Raw genomic sequence first — 21,623 nt, 5'->3', positions numbered from 1 at the left:
CGTAATGATTACAGATATTACCTGTTAATCATGTTTTTATAATTAACCGTCATAATTTATAATATTAAAATGTTATGCAGCCTATTCGAATGATTGCAGGCTACTAACGTGTCTACGTTGACGATGGTTACACATGGCTTAGGCGACACGTAAATTTAAGACATTTAGTTTCAAACACAATTTAATAACGTTTTAGAAATGATACATTACACAACTTTAGTAAAACTCCAATTTACAAATGATAAAAGTCGTAAGAAGCGTTGTATTGATAATTATCGTTGGAAGCACTTGTTAAGCTGCTCCTGAAGGAGTTACCAGACGTGGCGATGAAAGAAACCGGTGTATGGATAATTGAGTCTTCTTGAAGTTTCCCTAGAGCACATTGAAATATAACTTGATTTATCAATTTCTCGGCAAAAATACATTATCATCCATTTTTCGGAGTTTTGCGGCAACATTTCTAGCAAATTTGTCGTATTCATCCTCTTCTCGCTGCAGAATGTCAACTGCTTGTTTTAGGTAATCAGCAGCAGTAGATGTTGAGGTGTCATCTGACTCTTTTCTTCCGTCCGAACGTGGGAGCAGATGACGTAGACAGCGTACTAGTTTCTGGTTGAGATTGTTCCTTCGGTCTTGGGTCATCCTAAAAATAAACGTATTATTTTGTAATGTATGAAAAATATTAATGTTACATTTTGAATTAAACTCATGTGATGTATAATTTATATTTATTAACTTGTTTTAGATGCCCTCAACAACTGATGAATGGAAGGACAAAGCTACATAATGGTTTCTATTCACAGTGGAACTTGCCGAACTGTAGTGGTGCTATTGACGGAAAGCATATAGCTATTACGAAGCCTCCTAACAGTGGATCCTATTTTTATAATTACAAGGGTTATTTTAGCATTGTGCTTATGGCAATAGTGGATGCAAATATGGAATTCATTTACGTTGATGTAGGACAAAATGGAAGGATATCTGATGGCGGTGTTACTGAAAACACTACGTTTTATAAGAAACTAAAAAAATAATGAACTCAATTTGCCAAAAAAAAGAGGAATCTGTAGGAAATTTAGATTTCGTCTTTATAGGCGATGAAGCATTTTCACTAAGAGAAGACTTTTTGAAACCATACCCGCAGAAGGGCTTAACTTACGATCAGAGAATTTTTAACTATCGCTTGTCCAGGGCACGAAGAGTTGTAGAAAATGCTTTTGGTATTTTAGCAAGCAAATTTAGAATATTCCATACAACAATAACCCTGTGGCCAGATAAAGTTGATTACATCGTAATTTCTTGCGTTGTGTTGCATAATTTGCTGAGAAGAAAGTGTGGTAGAAATTACATAAAGCCGTCAGAATTTGGCAATGAAGAACCTATGACAAACTTCGTGATCCCTGGAGATTGGAGGGAAAACCTCCTACCTGCAAACGCGTATCAAAATCTGGCAGCAAGTCAAAAAAGGCATGCATCAGTAAGGGCAAAAGTGTTAAGAGATTCTTACAAAACGTACTTGACAACGGTTGGCCAAGTAGCTTGGCAGGACAGAATTGTTAATGAGGGTACTCTGGCAAATAACTAAATACAGTAATGATTATTTCCAAGTGTCAGGTTTCAAAACTATCCAAGCAAAAAAAAATATTGTTACTGTAAAGTAGAAGTTTTTGTACTGTTATTTTCCAAATTATACATGTGTAGGCTACATTAAATTAAACATTGTACATTTCAATGGAAAGAGTTCAGCAATAATTTATTATGGCTGTTTTCAAAGATGCTTTAATCTTTTTGTGTGTGTATATACTGTAAAAGGGGTTAACCTGAAATGTTATGTTTACTCGGTAATACAAAAAAAAATACAAAATGTTCACTTTGGTACTTAAAAAATACAAAAATAAAAACAAAAATGTTTTTAAATTCTCCCTAGTTCCCTAGTTAATACATAGTGTGAAAAATGACTCTTAAAAACTTCGAGAGGTGGTTTCTCAGATCAAAATGAAAAGGAAAATCATGATTTGTTCACGAAGTTAATTTTTATCTCATATGCCTTTTATCCGATTTTGTTCAAATTTGCTATATTTATGTTTCTACAAAACATTTATTATAATTTGATATGACGTCCGGTTTTAAAATGATGACCGTTTAAAGCTTTGTAACTAAAATAGCATAACACCCGTAATGTTTTGTTTCATTTTTATCAAATTTTGTACAAAAAAACCTTTCATAATTATTAGAAACTTGAAGTTTGTTAGCCAAAAAGAGATGATGAGATGAAAAGCCTCTAGCACCATTTTACCACCGCTGATCTGATAAAAATGCTTTAAAAGCGTAAAGGAACTATTTTTGGTGGATTTCGGGCGCTTGTGGCAATTAATCGTGTATGTTTTTTTTACTTAACATAGCGATACTCTGCAAAACGGGATTAAAATAAAGTCTAAACTTACCTCATCTTCCTCGCACTCACTGAGTACATCGTCAACAGCATGACCTGCGCCAGTTTGTTGTGAATCTTCTGTCGGAGAATCTAATGATGTGATCGACAGACGTACTTCTTCTTGATCACTTAAAAATAGTATCAGTTTGTAATACCATAGTTTAGGTACATGGACTGCGTCTGTGCCAGCTCCTGATCTTTTGCTCTCGGTAACTTTCTTATGTTCTCTTCTAAAATTACCTCTAAGCAAATCAATTTTCATCTTCACATAATCAACTGTACAATCAGGCACCACAGTTTTGCACAAGGTCTAAATACGCATTTTCTTTTAGACTTTTATGTGAGTACTCTTTACACTTCACTCGCCACAAACAATGGTGATTTCTGTACGAATCTATAATTAATGGTAAGAAATTAGGAGAGAGAAAAATTTGTATGTCAGCAGTCGACATGGTAAATATAGGAGAGTATTTGCCGCGAGAGAACGAAAAATAACCTCAAAAAACACTCCACTCTCAGCAAGTGACGCGGGACTGGTCCACACACTTGCAGGATGGCACGGCTGCAGGTGGCACGGCACGCCGAAAATCAAACCGATCTTGATTGCCATCGTGCCATGCAGTGCACGGCGTGCTTAGCACGGAGACCTCCACACACTGGCACGTTTCTTCCAATTTTGGCACGTCGTGCTTGCACGGCGTACATTGTACGTCTAGCCGCTTTTGACATTGTATATGGCATTTTTACTGTAGTTAAAGGAAAGCAAACGTTAACTTTGATATTGTGTATGGCACTACAGAACGTTCCACAGCTGCCTCCATGAATTGATATGGTACTCAGTCGACAGCTCCTTCAATATCCATAAAGATACTGACTTGGACTTCCTTTTCTGTGAAGGTATCCTCCACCGCTTCGACTAAGCTGCGTAGAGCGGTGGTAGTTAACTTACATGCACATCTACATATAATACTCTATCCACCCCAAGAGATATAAAGAGCTTGAAGGATATTATTGTCCACTTAGTCCTTTCTGATGTAAACGATTCAAGATTTTTCTGTCTGGATTTTGAAACCTCTCGACCAGATCTCTCCCCCTCCAGAAAATAAAGCTTCTATTTCGAGTTGAAACTCCGCCCGGAAAGTACGTCTCCAACAACAGTTCTAAAGTTTCCATCTAATCTAATCAATAATTTTAAATGATAAAAGTAACGTCACGAATAGTTTATAAAACAGTACTCAAATACTAAACCAAATCTAAAGGGAACTTTTACGAGGGAAAGAGTAAAACTTGACGTCCTGGTAAGGAAATTCTCTCTGCCTCTCTCTAAACCAAAGTGGAAGCACTGATACGCGGCAGACAGATAACATCAGCAGTTATCAAAAATCTAAATAGTCGTCAGATCCAGATGGAACTTGGTACTTGGTTGGTTGTTGCGGTTTAGTTAAAGATTGCGGATTTTGGGGTTATAATGATTGTATACTGTTTATTTACGTCTTGCAGGCTTTGAGGTTATTAAGTTTCATTCATCATTATCGAAACAAGTTTTTAATGTAAGTCAAGTTTAGTATTTTTACGAGTCTTCTATCGGTAAGTTATTTTACAAAATTCAGTGTGGACTTTTAATGAACTTACACAGACTGGACTCATATCTAAATAACACATTTAACCCTAGAACTGACATGCATTCTAGCCTTAACTGGCACAACTTTTTAACTCCTTGCTTGGAGTTAAATAAAAATGTAACTGCAAAATCAGTCACTATGCAAAACATTAAGTGATATATCATTCAGAATATTATGTCATATTATTCAGAACAAAATACCTTAGGCCTATATTATAAAATAAATGCAAGTTGGGTTTACTTTTACATCTATAGATGTATGCTACTCCAGAGTTGAAACTATTAGTTTCTAAGAAAAGTTTTTTTTATTAACTTCAGTCTATTGAAATCACTAAACATCTTCAAATTTAAAATATCCAGGTTGTTATGTAGGCTAGATGAAGAAAATTTCTAGGCCTACTTATATTAAAGAATAAAAACACCGGTATGAAACTGCCAATACACAATTTCACACTAGTATAAAAACAACATAAAACTAAACAGAACAGAATACAGCTGACTGCGCTTCACACATCTCTAGCTTTTAATGGCCAGAAAAATATAAAGGGGTAGGGTACGATAAGCGGACCCGGTTTTTTATATCGAAATTGGCAAACAATATTACTTAATCATAACCATCGATATAATCAATCGATAATGATTAATTATTTTGAACTATTAACTTAACCGACGTGAAACTGGCCATAGATTCCATCCATAAAAAGAACGAGTACGTGGAACTAGTTCCTAAATGAATCCTAACCTAGTTCATCAACTCAAACCATACAAAATATATATTTAATTAATAACGTGAAGATAAATACTACAAATAAAGATTTTTAAATGAACAAACAGTACTTTTATGATAATAATCCCCTTTTATAGCAGCAATTTTCAAGACTATACTCAATTAAAAGGCAAGTTTTGAGAAACCCTATAAAAGGGCCCATACCTTAAAAACGTACGAACCAATTTTGATAAAACTTTCTGTACACATTCACTACATGGTCTACTATACTAAAACACAAGCCTTATTCTTAGGCCACGCCTATTTCCGGAGCCACATCGATTTTACAGGCCTAGTGCTGACAAAAACCAATCTATGGACAGCCATATCTCAAAAACGTACGAGCCAATTTTAATAAAACTTTCTGTACACATTCACTACATGGTCTAGTATACTAAAATACAAGCCTCATTCTTAGGCCGCGCCTATTTCCGGAGCCACAAGTGCTGACAAAAACCAATCTACGGACAGCCCATATCTCAAAAACGTACGAGCCAATTTTAATAAAACTTTCTGTACACATTCACTACATGGTCTAGTATACTAAAATACCAGCATAGATAACTTCCTCACTAATATTACAACTGAGAAATTTAAAAACATCTGGCCTTATAACATGTATATCAGACCATGATGGGCAATTATTTGAAATTCTTGGTGTACAAAATACTCTTTAATATGTGAATTTAAGGTATTGTAAAAAGTTTTCAAAAACTAACACAGATTTATTTTTAAGGCTATTGGCTAGTGAAAATTGGTTAGAAGTTTACCAGGCTAGCGTAGAAACTAAGTATGATTTTTTTTACTCAATATTTGTTCATGTTTTTTAAAATTAGCGTTCCTAATTCAATATCTGTTGAAAAAGAGAAAAACCTAAATAGTTTGATTTCAGATTATGTAAAAATTAAAAAGGAAAAAATTGCGCAATTGAAGAAAAACATATAGGGTTTGGAAAACTAATGATTTAAAACAATTAATTAAGCAACTGAAAAATTGGAAATAAAATTCAAATAAACAACGACAAAAAAAAGGTTTTTTGACAGTAAAATTAAGAAATCTACAAATAAGTCAAAATCAACTTGGAAAGTTATAAAATCTGAAATCAACAATGGCACCAAGATCACTCATAACATACAATTACTCCGGGATGGCACATCCATATCAGACCAAATTCTTGTTGGAAATATATTTAATGATTTTTTTTATGATATTTTTTAAGTGTTCTTGATAGAGTTGTGCTTCCAAATATTCAGAAAAGATTTTTGTTAATCAATCGGGTCATGAAAAACCGCCTCAAGCCTCATTTTTTTCAAATTTAAAGAGGTTGATGAAAGAATTTTAAAACGATTGTAATGGCTTTTGAACACAAATTCTCAACAGGAATTGATGATATACCAATTACCCTCATTAAACAGTTCTTTTCCGCTAATCTCCAAACCATTATTACCGCTTACCAACAGCATGTTTCTAAATTAAGAATCCTTACCGTATATGGTCTATATATATTTTCAAACTATCATGCTTGTGAAATCAAATGAAGATAGTATACATAACTTAGAACTTTTTAATAAAAAAACCCACAGCTATAGGATCCAAATTCTTGTTATTTCTTAATTTTCACAAATTTGCATATTTAACAAAGTTAAAATCATTTTTAATTGAAAAATCAGTATACCCATTTAAAGAATATTTTGAGGTAACTTAGCTCATCCAACAATATAATTAATTAATATGACATATTATAAATAGTAGCAAAATTGTAAAATCAGTCTTGTCATTTACATAACATTTGAGGCAAACTTCTTTATTTAACGATTTATGTAGTCACTAAATGGATATTGTAATGTAATAGTTGACGCTATTCTGTATTTATACTATATATAAAATTCCTATATGTACTGTCTTTGTTCAAAACATCGATGTTAAATCTCCGGCTATGATAATATTCTTGAATTTATCATTTAATGTATTACATAACAAATCAAGTTACTCGGCGATACTGAGTAAAAACACTGGATACTTGAAACCAGCATTATTTCCTTACTGTTCACGTTTTAAATACTAGAACTCTAAAATCAGTATTTCATATTTGTAACGTTTTAAATACTAGAAGACTTTAAATCAGTATTTTTTAACGCTGACAATACTGAGTATATTCCCTAATTAAACACTGTTTATTTAATTAAAACACAGTTTATGAGTACTTCAGGACTAGTAAAGTAATCCGTACGAGAAAATATTTGTACCTTGTAACAGAGTTACTAGATACAAAGTACCTGTTGTCTGTATTTTTATTTCTCAGTAACCGTTACAGATACTGTAGAAAAGTAACCGTTACAAAGTACTGATTACTGAAATACCGTCTCACCGCTAGTGGACAGTGGTTCGGTAGCTCAGGCATTTAGCAGTGAACCGTCCCTGGCGTAGGTTTAAATGCAATTTATCTGCACATTCAATATATTATAATGAAAACTGGCAGAAGAAACCGTATGGAATAGTTGTTATTAGTTGTTTAGTGTAGTGTTTAAAAAGTGTAAAAGTAGTGTGTTAAAGTAAAAGTAAAAGTTAGTGTGTTAAAGTAGTGTTAAAAAAGTGTTTACCTACAAGTAAGTTTATCTTACAGTTACTTCAAATGAATGTAAAGTATGAAATGTTAAGAATGTAATAAAAGTGGCTACAATATGTATGCGAGGATTAACCTAAAAATGCTCTACGATTTTCCAGGTGATGTTTGATTTAATAGATTAGATTTTTTTTAGCACATAACCTAATAGATTGGTTTTTGTCAGCACTTGGCCTGTAAAATCGATGCCTCCGGAAATAGGCGCGGCCTAAGAATGAGGCTTGTATTTTAGTATACTAGACCATGTAGAATGTGTACAGAAAGTTTAATCAAAATTGGCTCGTACGTTTTTTGAGATATGGCTGTCCTAGATTGGTTTTTGTCAGCACTAGGCCTGTAAAATCGATGTGGCTCCGGAAATAGGCGAGGCCTAAGAATGAGGCTTGTATTTTAGTATACTAGACCATGTAGTGAATGTGTACAGAAAGTTTTAATCAAAATTGGCTCGTACGTTTATTGAGATATGGCTGTCCATAGATAGGTTTTTTGTCAGCACTTGGCCTGTAAAATCAATGTGGCTCCGGAAATAGGGCGTGGCCTAAGAATGAGGCTTGTATTTTAGTATAGTAGAACCGATGTAGTGAATGTGTACAGAAAGTTTTATCTAAAATTGGCTCGTACGTTTTTGAGATATGGCTGTCCATAGATATTGGTTTTTGTCAGCACTTGGCCTGTAAAAATCAATGTAGCTCCGGAAATAGGCTTGGGCCTAAGTATGAGGCTTGTATTTTAGTATAGTAGACGATGTAGTGAATGTGGCAAAAAGTTTAATCAAAATTGGCTCGTACGTTTTTTGAGATATGGCTGTCCATAGATTGGTTTTTGTCAGCACTTTGGCCTATAAAAGTTATTGTGGCTCCGGAAATAGGCGCGGCCTAAGAATGAGGCTTGTATTTTAGTATAGTAAGACCATGTAGTAAATGTGTACAGAACATTTTATCAAAATTGGCTCGTACGTTTTTGAGATATGGCTGTCCATAGATTGGTTTTTGTCAGCACTTGGCCTGTAAAGTTATTGTGGCTCCGGAAATAGGCGTGGCATAAGAATGAGGCTTGTATTTTAGTATAGTAAGACCATGTAGTGAAATGTGTACAGAAAGTTTTATCAAAATTGGCTCGTACGTTTTTGAGATATGGCTGTCCATAGATTGGTTTTTGTCAGCACTAGGCTTGTAAAATCGATGTGGCTCCGGAAATAGGCGTGGCCTAAGAATGAGGCTTGTATTTTAGTATAGTAGACCATGTAGTGAATGTGTACAGAAAGTTTTATCTAAATTGGCTCGTACGTTTTTGAGATATGGCTGTCCATAGTTTTGGTTTTTTGTCAGCACTTGGCCTGTAAAATAGGTGTATCTCCTGAAATAAGTGTGGCCTAAGAATGAGGCTCGTATTTTAGTATAGTAGACCATGTAGTGAATGTGTACAGAAAGTTTAATCAAAATTGGCTCGTACGTTTTTGAGATATGGCTATCCATAGATTGGTTTTTTGTCAGCACTTGGCCTATAAAGTTATTGTGGCTCCGGAAATAAGTGCGCGCCTAAGAATGAGGCTTGTATTTTAGTATAGTAGACCATGTAGTGAATGTGTACAGAACGTTTAATTAATCAAAATTAGCTCGTACGTTTTTGAGATATGGCTGTCCATAGATTGGTTTTTTGTCAGCACTAGGCCTGTAAAATCGATGTGGCTCCGGAAATAGGCGCGGCCTAAGAATGAGGCTTGTATTTTAGTATACTAGACCATGTAGTGAATGTGTACAGAAAGTTTTATCAAAATTGGCTCGTACGTTTATTAGATATGGCTGTCCATAGATAGGTTTTTGTCAGCACTTGGCCTGTAAAATTCAATGTGGCTCCGGAAATAGGCGTGGGCCTAAGAATGAGGCTTGTATTTTAGTATAGTAGACGATGTAGTGAATGTGTACAGAAAGTTTTATCTAAATTGGCTCGTACGTTTTTTGAGATATGGCTGTCCATAGATTGGTTTTTGTCAGCACTTGGCCTAATAAAGTTATTGTGGCTCCGGAAATAGGCGCGGCCTAAGAATGAGGCTTGTATTTAGTATAGTAGACCATGTAGTGAATGTGTACAGAACATTTTATCAAAATTGGCTCATACGTTTTTGAGATATGGCTGTCCCATAGATTGGTTTTTTGTCAGCACTTGGCCTGTAAAAGTTATTGTGGCTCCGGAAATAGGCGTGGCATAAGAATGAGGCTTGTATTTTAGTATAGTAGACCATGAAGTGAATGTGTACAGAAAGTTTTATCAAAATTGGCTTGTACGTTTTTGAGATATGGCTGTCCATAGATTGGTTTTTGTCAGCACTAGGCTTGTAAAATCGATGTGGCTCCGGAAATAGGCGTGGCCTAAGAATGAGGCTTGTTATTTTAGTATAGTAGACCATGTAGTGAATGTGTACAGAAAGTTTTTATCTAAAATTGGCTCGTACGTTTTTGAGATATGGCTGTCCATAGTTATTGGTTTTTGTCAGCACTAGGCCTGTAAAATAGGTGTATCTCCTGAAATAGGTGTAGCCTAAGAATGAGGCTCGTATTTTAGTATAGTAGACCATGTAGTGAATGTGTACAGAAAGTTTAATCAAAATTGGCTCGTACGTTTTTGAGATATGGCTATCCATAGATTTGGTTTTTGTCAGCACTTTGCCTATAAAGTTATTGTGGCTCCGGAAATAGGCGCGGCCTAAGAATGAGGCATGTATTTTAGTATAGTAGACCATGTAGTGAATGTGTACAGAACGTTTAATCAAAATTAGCTCGTACGTTTTTGAGATATGGCTGTCCCATAGATTGGTTTTTGTCAGCACTTTGCCTATAAAGTTATTGTGGCTCCGGAAATAGGCGCGGCCTAAGAATGAGGTTGTATTTTAGTATAGTAGACCATGTAGTGAATGTGTTACAGAACGTTTTATCAAAATTAGCTCGTACGTTTTTGAGATATGGCTGTCCATAGATTGGTTTTTTGTCAGCACTTGGCCTGTAAAGTTATTGTGGCTCCGGAAATAGGCGTGGCATAAGAATGAGGCTTGTATTTTAGTATAGTAGACCATGTAGTGAATGTGGTACAGAACGTTTTTATCAAAATTGGCTCGTACGTTTTTGAGATATGGCTGTCCATAGATTGGTTTTTTTGTCAGCACTTGGCCTGTAAAATAGGTGTGGCTCTGGAAATAGGCGCGGCCTAAGAATGAGGCTTGTATTTTAGTATAGTAGACCATGTAGTGAATGTGTATAGAAAGTTTTATCAAAATTGGCTCTTTCGTTTTTTGAGATATGGCCATCTATAGATTGGTATTTGTCCAAAAATAGGAGAGGTCTAAAATGAGGGTAGTAATATAATACAGTAGACCATGTATTCAAAGTAATGTATTAAGCATAATCTATAGATATTTTTGTATTTGTTCCTTTTTTAAATTATAAAATTTAATTTGAATAATATAATTTAATCCTGAAGTGATTGAACTGGTTCAGGAACTAGGTTAGTTGTAGTTCAGGAACTAGGTCAGGAGTAGTTCATGAACCAGGTTAGGGTTCAAGTCAGCGGATTAGTTCTTTTTATGGATGGAATCTATGGCCAGTTTCACACTGCTTTAACTTAAATAATCTATATCAACAGCTGTAAACACTCTAAAATAATACACGTAGGATAATATTTCAATTTTACATACGTAATTCTGATTACTTAAAATGGCAGTCAATTTAAAAAAACTACACGACGTTGCTTTTTCGTGGCTTCAACATGTTGGACTTGTACCGAAAAACCCATTATGTGAAATTTGTGGGAAAGAAACAACAACAAACTGTGAGAGGAGTAAATACGGTCGTCTTCAGTTTTCCTAATTTTGGTTATAATAATTTGTTTGATTACTGTAAATATTAAATTCATATTTTAATTTAAAACATATGATTGTTATTGAGGACAATAGGTACTTTTGTTTCGATTGATAGTCTAGGATTTGAGATGTGAATATTAGATATCAATGACTATATACTTCGGTATAAAAAACCGGGTCCGTTTATCGTACCCTACCCATATAAAAAAACGTTTTATGTATAAAAGTGAGAAAATTTAAAGAAATTGTGAAATCTGTCAATTGCGATGATATAACTTTTATTATGATTTCAATGAAGATTGTTTGTAAGATGACGTAAATAGCAGATGATATTTAATGCGTCACACATTATGACTGCCAGGTCACAGCAGGAAAAAATGCATTGTAAATTATGACTTTGACAGTTCCAGAGTTAAAATTATTTAGCATCTTTATGTATACTAACTGATAAGAAAATATATTCAATAAAATTTAAAGAGGTATTATAGCTACTCACATTGGACTGCTTTTCAAAGTTTCATGATTTTTTTTTATATTAGCCAACTGTAATGAATAAATGTTCTTGTAGAGTTTAAATCAAGGTGTTGGTTATAAGCCTTGCTAGATGGGCTATAAGTTGTTTGTTTGGTTTATACCAAGCAGTAAAGCTGCGTTTACACTGGCAAGAAATTGCACAAGTTTTGTGTCTGGGTCAGTATAATAAGCGGCTATCAGGTCAATTGATTCAGTAAACCAAATGATTAATTAGAAATATTCGAACCAATGCATACAAAAACACTGTTATAGTTAGTGACAATTAGTTACTTCCAGCTTTTTATAATGTATTAAATGGAAAAATTGTTTAAAATTAATAAACCAAACAAAGTAAAATCATTTATCTGGTAATTACAGAAGTGGCCGCAAGTCCTACAGTGATGATGAACATATGTTAGTTGTGTCTCAAGCTGTCAGACATGTTTATTTTTCAAAATAGTTTTACAATGCTTTGTTACATTTAATAAATACCATTAGATAGTTTTTAATTGATTATTAAATTATTAATTTGTTAGGTATAAAACATGGCTGAACTATAATATAGTAATTTTGAATACTTATAAAGTGATTTGGTTTGACATTTTTAATTATTCGGCAGTTTAGATAATCAGATATACTGATGATTCAATTGTCATGGTGGCTGCTTATTCTACTACTACTTATACTTATTAAATACTCTCACGAGTGTTGATGCAACCAGTGTCGGACATTTGTACGTGCGAATTGGAGATTTGTGTTGGACAGTAAAACTGTCTATTGTAAACAAATTTTGTCTTCTGAGCGGTGTCACTATCAGTGTCGGACATTTGTACATAAGAGTTGGAGATTTGTGTTGGACAGTAAAACTGTCTATTGTAAACAAATTTGTCTTATGAGCGGTGTCGCTATCAGTGTCGGACAGTTGTGTGTGAGAACTTGGAAGGCAATGTCTCACACTAAAATTTTCATTTGAAACATGCAGTGATATGTGAATGGATTTTGTATTGACTCCCACAGCAACCAGTTATGCAGCTGTCACAAATACTTGTGACAGTACTCATGACTAAAATTGCTTATATAAAAACTATTATTCAGCCTTAAAAATGAAGTGCTACACAATTGGCAAATAAAGTTATTTTCATAACATCAATTATTCTGCTGACATCATAAACAATTGTAAATAAACCTTTTTTTTGTAAATTTGTAAATTTTACCCTTGTTGTTTCATAGGGAACTTTTACTAGGACATCCATCTCAGAATAAATGTCATTACTGTTACGGATGGTGGAATGTCTGGAAAGTCTGTGTTTCATTTTCTGCTTAGCTACTAAAAGATATCATGCATACATTGTGTTGATATACACAAGGCATTGGCATTATCTCTACAGATTATGATTTATTTTGCGTTATTAGTCCATAACTTTTGCTAGAAACGTTGTAAATATATTTAATTAGTGTCATTATTTTTAACTGGCCTATTAAAGGACATTTCACAAGATAGGGGTTCCAATTTGAAATTTTAAAGTTACCCCCTTCTACCCTCCTATGAAAAGGGGTGGGGGAAATGTAATCCTCTAAAAATCAAAAAAGGTATTATATAATATGGTGAAGATTGTACATCAATATCTCAATCTGTTTGGAAAATATTCAGGCGTATCAGGACTTAATTTACACCCTGTATAATTCAAACCTTTAACATCATTGTTGCATTGGTTTTGGAAATCAAGACATTAGATGAATCATACACTTTAAAGTTGTGACAAGAGTGTATGTTTGGAATAGGAAGGATGTTTGACCTATTCCTGCTTTCCTCTTGTCTCTTTTCACTTTGTCTCTTTATCTTCTTTTTTCGAGATGTAGTTTTTATTTATTTCCATCTGTCTCCAACTTTTCTCTTGACCACTTCATTCTTTTATTTGTTGGTGCCTTTACCTGAAAGGAAATAAATCATCAAGTACTATTTAATAAGCATCGATGAAATAGCTAAAAATCAAGAATAAAGTCAAATTAAAACATTGAATATATTGAAAATAAATGAACAACCATTTATCAAGTAAATAAGTAAGCAACGGTTAGATTTCTATTTTCCTCAAGTGTAACATTCCGATCTAGAGCTCTATAGAAAAGCCAAATTTCTGATTTCAATGGTGAAATGTGTTTTGCTGTTTTGGCAACAATGATGTCATAAAATTTGTCAGAAAGATCTTTCCATTTATCTATTTGTAAAGTTAGTGATGAATCATGTGTATGATTTATTATGTGGGTTTATTATAGCTTGTTATACTAAATTTTGGTATATTAAAAATATTTTTTGTTAATACAAAAAATGTATCCATAGTAACAAATTTAGGTACAACCCTAATTTTGAAAAAAATAATAAATGGGTTATTAATAAATTGATTTATTGTTTTCTAGTGCATATGTGTTCTTTAAATTGTGATATATTTTAAAACATGTAATGTAAGAATTGTATTTTTTGTACATTTTTCAACATAATCGTTCACATAGTATCAAATTTAGCATTTTGTCTATTATTTGTGGTTTTTATTACATATATAATTTTTCTTCAAAAGGTTCTGGATACTATTATATATTTTCTGAAACTAGATAAAATGAAGAATAAATTGGCTATATATCAGATTCTAATATTTATAATATTATCACATTTTACCAAGGGCAGTCCCACCACTTCTCAAAAAACATTTTACTGTAGTAACTTTTTATGAATAATGGTTTTATTTATACCATAATTATCTACACATCTTCCTGAAAAAAGAATGTATTAAACATAATAGGTTTCTAGTAAAAATGTTTTTGTTTACCAAATGTTTAAAGTATGGGTATAAGACACTCAAAAAGGGCCTGCCATCTGAGAAAAAAAATTACTGCCAGTTCTAGGGTTAACTTTATTTCTGCAAATGTTCATTTACTAAACATTTATAGCTTTTATGCTACACAGACTTTTGTATATTTTATATAAAGGTTGTTACAGTTTGACATGGACTAACTTAATGTAGATTTTGAGCAAAAATAATAATACCTTACCTCTTGAAAAATTAAATTGTGAAAGAAGAATCTTCAATTCAACTAATGACATCAATAATGTCAGCAATCAGCTGATCCTAAGCTAAAAAAAGGCTAATTACAATTAAAAATTACCCAAATAAGCATCACTCAGATAAAGTGAAAAAACTTATAAAACAGGAAAATCTTTATTTACTTGTACATAAAGATACAAGTTGATACCTATCAACTTCAACCTCATTAGTTGATACCTATCAAATGAGGTATCACTTAATGGGTCTTTATGTTTAAAAATTTTGAGCCCCCCCCCCCCCCCCCCCCCCCCCCCCGAATCCTATTTCGAGGAAATGGGCCAAGTTGTAACAGTACCTGAAAAGTTCACTTCTATTTCCTAGAAAGGTGTCCTGAGTCCCATCCCTCCATCTTTATCCATCAAAACCTAAACAGAGAGCGATTCCATACTTTTAACTCACTTGGTATATATATATATATATATATATATATATATATATATATATATATATATATATATATAATTTATCTATAGAAAAGCATACATACGAGATATATGTATGTGTGTGTGTTTGTGTGTTTTTTTTTTCAAAAGATAGTAACATATAATTATCTTGTTTTAGTTTATTTAAGTTTTTGATGCTCAGGCTCAGTTTAGCATAGAATCCCTGTTTTTCATATTTTTGTAATTTTTTATAAGCTCTATTGAACACTTTAATTGTAGATTACAAGAGGTCACCTTGTTACACATTGTCATTCATATTGCTTTACAATACGACTTTGAGATTGACCAGTTTGAAATTCAATTAGGTTAATCATCAAAATCACCTTAGCATATTCTTGTCAAGTCATTGTATTAAGTCAATGGCCAACTTCAGTTCTATGTTAAGGCCATTAGAAAATGTTACAACTTCAAGGATATTCCCGATAATGTTTAAAATATGATGACTTACATGAATACGGAATTCTGACATTACATAATTATAACTTTATTATAATATAAAACTTTCTCTAATGGAAGTTAATAGTTTTTGTGTATGCTAATATAAATATACCTTCTTGATACTAATTTATGGTTTAGTCAATTTTGGATTTTGAGGTTATGCTAGCAGAGTTCAGGAAATTCTTATGTTGCTCAAGAAAGTTGTAAGATTAGTAAATAAACTTAATAGTACTAAACACCGTAAACCATTTATTATTATATTAAGTTATTACATTATATTAACCTGTATGTATCAAATTAAAAATATGAACAATTATTAATCTTTATCTATTTTATATAGTTGCCTGTTTTTAATAATCAACAATATTTTAATTTCAATAACATTGCTGTAACACAAGACAAAAAAATCAAGGTTATCGGTTATAATAGATTAAGTAAGTTGAGGTCCTTGAAAAACCATTCAGAAATATGTTTGAGGGTGTACAATAGCCTGGTAACTAAATATACCACTGAAGCATATTACTGTTGGAAAATTCTTTGTGTTGTATCGATAAATTTTTCGCTTTGATGAGAATAGATTTCAAAATGTCTTAAAATGTTAAGACTTTATTTATACAAGATTTTTAGAACATCAATTGACTTAAAACGTGCAGATTAATAATTGACTTACCAATCTATGTGTTAATGTTAACAAATTATTTACTATTCAAAAATTGTTATACTAAATAATTTAAGTAATTAAAAAAAGTTATAATTAATGTTAGTAATTATAATTATAGAGTGAAGTTCCTGTTCATGTAACTATTTATTTGATGGATTCTTTATTTACAAAAGTGCCACTGCAAAGTATGATAAATTTAAACCCCTATTATTAATGTATATTAATTAATTAACATTATGTCTGTTGACTTGGCACATTTGCTGTATTTTTACATAGTTATTACTGATTCTTGTAATGTAATAAGGAGAATAAAGTGATTGATTGATTATAAAAGTAGCAAAATACAGTTGCATCCAGCAGGGCATAACAGTCAATTTTAATGAAATGATTAAGCTATTACTTTCTTTAGTCTTATATGCAATTAAATGAATGGTTGTCATGTGTAAAAGAAAATTAATTACATACTTATTTATTGAGATGAAAATTTTGACATTATAAATGGTGTATTCTTACACTTAACTTCACCCTGGTATAGTAATCTTTCATTAATAATAAATAAATAATTATTAATCCTGAATTAATCAACTAAAGCAATACTGATCTTGGAAATCATGAGCACATAAAAAGTACATTGTTCTTGTATGGGCAGCATTACTACCTTAGGTGAGTCAAGAGACAACCCCTGGCTCTTTGAAATTCGGCACATTTAAGGTGTTAATCACTTTTCTTGAGACTAACTAAAATCGTGTGCACTAATGTTGCAGACGTAATTACTGACTTGGTGCCTGCAAAATAAGGTGATACCGCTACAATACACAGCTGCACCATGTACTGAGTCATCTCATGACTCGCCTACAGTACTCTTGAATACTTAAGAAAAATTAAGATTTCCTTAAAAAGCTTCATAAATTTACTGGGTATTAAATTATTCTACCTTTGACCTGATTTGGCATAACCTGCATATAAATTTTCTCTTCTATATGAACAAGCATTGAATAATTTATTGTAATAGTGAAAAGAATTAAATTTTTGTTAAAAAGAGCTGTTTTAATTTCTTGAGTTATATGTTTTCAGAAAGTGTTTGTCTATATGTGCATTTAGTTGTGAGGATGTAACATACAAGCTGTGATCAACCAAACTTAAGTTTTGGTTATATTTGGTGTGCAATTTTGTTAGTGAAAACTGAATGTTTTAAATTTTTATTTTAGCGTTAGACTCTTTACAAAAAAGCGCTGTTTCTAACCAAACTTTAAAATTATTTAATTATTGATATTAATTACATAGTCCTTAATTATTGCTTGTCCTTATATGCTAAAAAATGGATGAAATTTCATCTCTAAATTTACCTTTTTAATGTATAGATTAAAAGTAAATTAAATTGGGATAGATAAAAACCATATAAATAGTTTTCATTTGATAACTATTGTGCAAAAAAAATTGCAACTTCTAAGTGTCCTAACATGTAACCTTTTCATGTTTTTTTATATTTTAAGATTTTAAAGGCTAACATCCTGATTAACTGAATTAACTGGTTAGTTACCTGATTTCCTTAAAAAATCACATTTGCATTTCAATATGTTTTTCTTAATTTAGGTAATTATTCTCAGTGATAACAATATATCTGCAATGCTTTTTCATGTAAAAATATCTATATGGCTTACTTTGTATATTTGTCCTTGGACTAATGGATTTTTGTGTTTATGTTTTTATGTACCGTTTTAGTATGAAGTTTCAGGGTATTTTTTACAATTTTATCTTGAGTTAAGTATTATTCTGTTTAATTGCTTGTTAGTACTGCTAAGAGGCTGCACATTTTGTTCTCGTATATCACAAACAGATGTTCGGATGGTTCAGAAAATAAAAAATGGTTTTGAGCTTTTTTAAAAATGTTTTATTTTTTGATTAGTTATTTTTTTAAAGTGTTATTACGCTGCTGTAATAATAATCTAAAAGAATTCAATCCTTTTCATCCCCAAGCCTCTCAAACCGCTGGTCAGGTTCCTGTAGGATTTTCTGTGTGACCAAGGTCATTCTCCCTGTGAAACCATGAAAATAACCATCTCTGGCCAACACCAGGCCTTCTAATCATGGACTTATTTATCACATAATACAGTTTATTATTTACAAACAGTGTACTTATTTGTTTAGCTGCAAACATTGCTTTTCTACAAGATTTGATGTTTTATTGAATTTTTTAAATATTTTTTTGTTACGGAAACTGAGGGCCATTTCTAGGAGTTAGTTTTTGGGTTGAATAACATACAGAAAGCAAATAAATATTGATTGCATTCCATTTAAAAAATGAGTGATCTTGTTAAGCAAGTCAATTGAACTAAAATTAGTGTAACTTAATTAATACCACATTAAAACAAATTGCAGTCTTCAAAATTGTTAATTGGCAAAAATTAAGCCTGGCATTATAAATCATAACAATTCATTTTACTATCTGTTAACAAACAGGTTTAGCTATAACAGGCTGTAGCTTTTAATTAAAAAAAAAATGTGAAACCATATTACAGAATTTAAATTTTAGGATTGAAAATTTTTTGGCTTAACGTTAGCAAAGCTTATCACTTGAGAGACTGGAACAATTTAATTTCTGTCTGTCTGTTTATCTCTCTGCCTGTCCTCACAATATCTCAAAAATGAACAGACCTTACTGTTAACATTATGTACTTTAGCTAGTCCAGTATTCCTATATAACACTTTCAGTCACAGGTGTCTGAGAGTGTTTAATACTGCTACAAAATATTTGTTTATACATAGTTATGGTATCCAAAATGTTAATAGACTTTATTCTCTCTGTTTTGTGGCTAGTGTTTTTGCTAATCAGATTCAAGACTAATAAATTACTGTCTTGCCAACAAATTATGAATTACAAATTGTAATTCATGCAGACAGGCAGATAGATAAACAGACAGACAGACAGACAGAATTGAAATTGTTCCAGTCTCTCAAGTGATAAGCTTTGCTAATGCTCAGCCAAAATATTTTTCAATTCTAGAATTTAAATTCTGGAATATATGGTACTCACCCTCATAACTACGATTATGAGCAAGCAGCTTAAGATCTCTTCAGCCTCTGTAACTCTGAGAATTTCCAAAGTCAGGTCAAGGAGTCTGAACTAGATATTGTCTCAAAAGGTGTCCATTATCACTACAAAGAGTAAATAAAAATGGTGAATGAAATGATTTTAATTCACTGTCACCTGCGTGGTTATGGCTGGTACTTTAAACTTGGATGGTTACACTAAATGGTGGAGAATGAGAATTCAAAGATCAATTAAAATAAGAGATAGGAACTTTGTATTAAGTCTATGAAAGCAAAGGAATGGGGGAGGATTCACATGACCTTTTTTTAAGTGAAGAATTTCATTGTAATGCAATTCATTTGTCTATTTTCAAGATCCTGTGTAAGGATATTATCACACATAATTAAAAGGAGAATAAGTAAAGTACAAGGTAGATTGTATAAATAAAAAGTGCTCCGGTCAAAGGCAAAATTTTAATCTGCATTATGTTTATCATTTTGGTGTGTTCAAAAATAATTAAACATATATTTCTATCCCCCTAAGATCTGCCTTTTAATTATACTGTATATGTTAGTTAAATATTCCTTCAGATAATCCTACATCATTTTGGTGCCTCCCAGGAAGGCTTATATACTTGTTTACTTTAATGGGGTATTGCTTGTTGAGTTTGAGGAAACTTAAATGCAGTATTTCTGCCACTTCCTATATTTTAAGACCACTTGTAATTGTATTATGCAGCTGTTTTATAGAAAAGCCGAATTTGTGATGCGTACACAGTTTTTTTTGTGTCTATCCGCACATTATAATGAGAATGAACTGATCTATAGACGTTGAATTTTTGCAGTTAATTACTTTGATTTTTCCGATTACAATTTTTGTTTCTGTTTGGATTTATAGACTGTGTTTGTATTTCTATGAGTGTTTTGAATTATCATATCAAAGTAACACTCAGCTAAATCAAAATCTAATTATTAGCAATGTGTGGTATCTTTGATAGTATTAATTACAAAGAAGATAAATCATCTATATGGAAGAGATGAGCTGAAGTCTGGAAGATTATTTGAATTAATTTCGAGGTCAGGCGCTAGAGTTGTGCTATGTGACTTTGATTGTTACTGTTTTATATATTAATTTACTACCTTAGCCTCTTACTCAAAAAAATTTTCACTCAGAAAATTAAAATTTTCTCATACACTATCATTTACTTACAAATTACACTACGTGTAATTCTGGAATTACTTTTTATTTGTTCAAGAATAGTTTAAGTTAAAGTAATTATGTAAGTTGTTTAGCTTGTGTTTTGTTCAGAAATATTTTAAAATTATCCAATTAACTCACAATTAACATTCATAAAATTTAAATTGCACAAGATACAAATGAAAGATTGTAATATATTTTTGATCAAATAAGTCATTTTTACTTTTAAATTAAAGACACTTCCATTTAAAATGAATGTCATCATCTGGAATCGATTTAACAAGCTGCCTGATACAGTATCTTATCAACAGCTAACGGCTTCACGTAAAATGATTCAGCCTTGACTAGCATAGTTATACGAAATTTATCTTCATTTACTCATTATTGTGGTGGTGTGGTGTGGTGTGGATGTGGCAGGGTACATGTTCTTGTAGAGTAACACCAGCTTGTATTTGATTTATTCAGCCAATTCCAAACAAAGGAGGTAAATAAGCTTCGTTTTGTGGTTTTCTGATAAAGACTTGTTTGTTAGTATCGTGAATATTTTATGTCGCTCCTATACAATTCCTTTCATAAAGATATCTTTATGAAAATTGTATAGTTTTATTTTTTGTAAAATCCAAAAAAATTTGAACTATTTATTCGATGTTGTGATCTGATGAAGGGAATTTTACTTTTCATTTTACGCATTAAAACATAACCCTGCTTCTGGCAGTCATTCACTCATTATTGGGATGCATTTTCAAGTATCGTGCAAAGATATTTTTTTTAATTAAAGAAATTTTTAAAGATAATATATATATATATATATATATATATATATATATATATATATATATATATATACCGTATATATTAGTTTTTTCACAAAGAAATAGAACAAATATATTGTGTATTGACAACAATAAATTGTTTATGAACAATATATACGTATGTATTTATAAA

At 31.9% G+C, this 21,623-nt stretch overlaps 2 protein-coding genes across 6 annotated transcripts in view; one reads left to right on the top strand and one right to left on the bottom strand.

The window, feature by feature from the left end:
* Positions 1 to 222: 222 nt before the first annotated feature.
* LOC124356248 lies at positions 223 to 2,838 on the bottom strand. 2 transcript variants are annotated; one of them, XM_046807433.1, is made up of 3 exons: positions 2,441 to 2,838; positions 2,300 to 2,301; positions 223 to 643 (listed from the first exon to the last, which is right to left on the bottom strand). In XM_046807433.1, exons 1-3 carry the CDS (start codon positions 2,694 to 2,696, stop codon positions 548 to 550), a joined length of 354 nt encoding a protein of 117 aa, XP_046663389.1. In that variant the 5' UTR covers positions 2,697 to 2,838; the 3' UTR covers positions 223 to 547. The 2 variants fall into 2 exon arrangements, with proteins under 2 accessions (XP_046663389.1, XP_046663390.1); XM_046807434.1 differs by lacking the exon at positions 2,300 to 2,301 and having other exon boundaries at positions 2,445 to 2,838.
* A 986-nt stretch (positions 2,839 to 3,824) lies between these two features.
* LOC124353913 (solute carrier family 2, facilitated glucose transporter member 1-like) overlaps positions 3,825 to 21,623 on the top strand; it is a 66,553-nt gene continuing 48,754 nt past the window's right edge. For 2 of the 4 annotated variants that reach the window (XM_046803970.1, XM_046803967.1), the window contains exon 1: positions 3,825 to 4,021. The gene's annotated coding sequence lies outside the window, so the exon portion shown is untranslated. Of the gene's footprint in view, positions 4,022 to 21,058; positions 21,163 to 21,623 lie in introns of those variants that run through there. The other 2 variants (XM_046803968.1, XM_046803969.1) reach the window with 2 other exon arrangements.

This window comes from Homalodisca vitripennis, chromosome 2 (assembly GCF_021130785.1).
Source record: "Homalodisca vitripennis isolate AUS2020 chromosome 2, UT_GWSS_2.1, whole genome shotgun sequence".
Taxonomy (NCBI): domain Eukaryota; kingdom Metazoa; phylum Arthropoda; class Insecta; order Hemiptera; family Cicadellidae; genus Homalodisca; species Homalodisca vitripennis.
The sequence above is the reverse complement of the archived record's forward strand: the minus strand, read 5'-3'. Positions and strand labels throughout refer to the sequence as shown.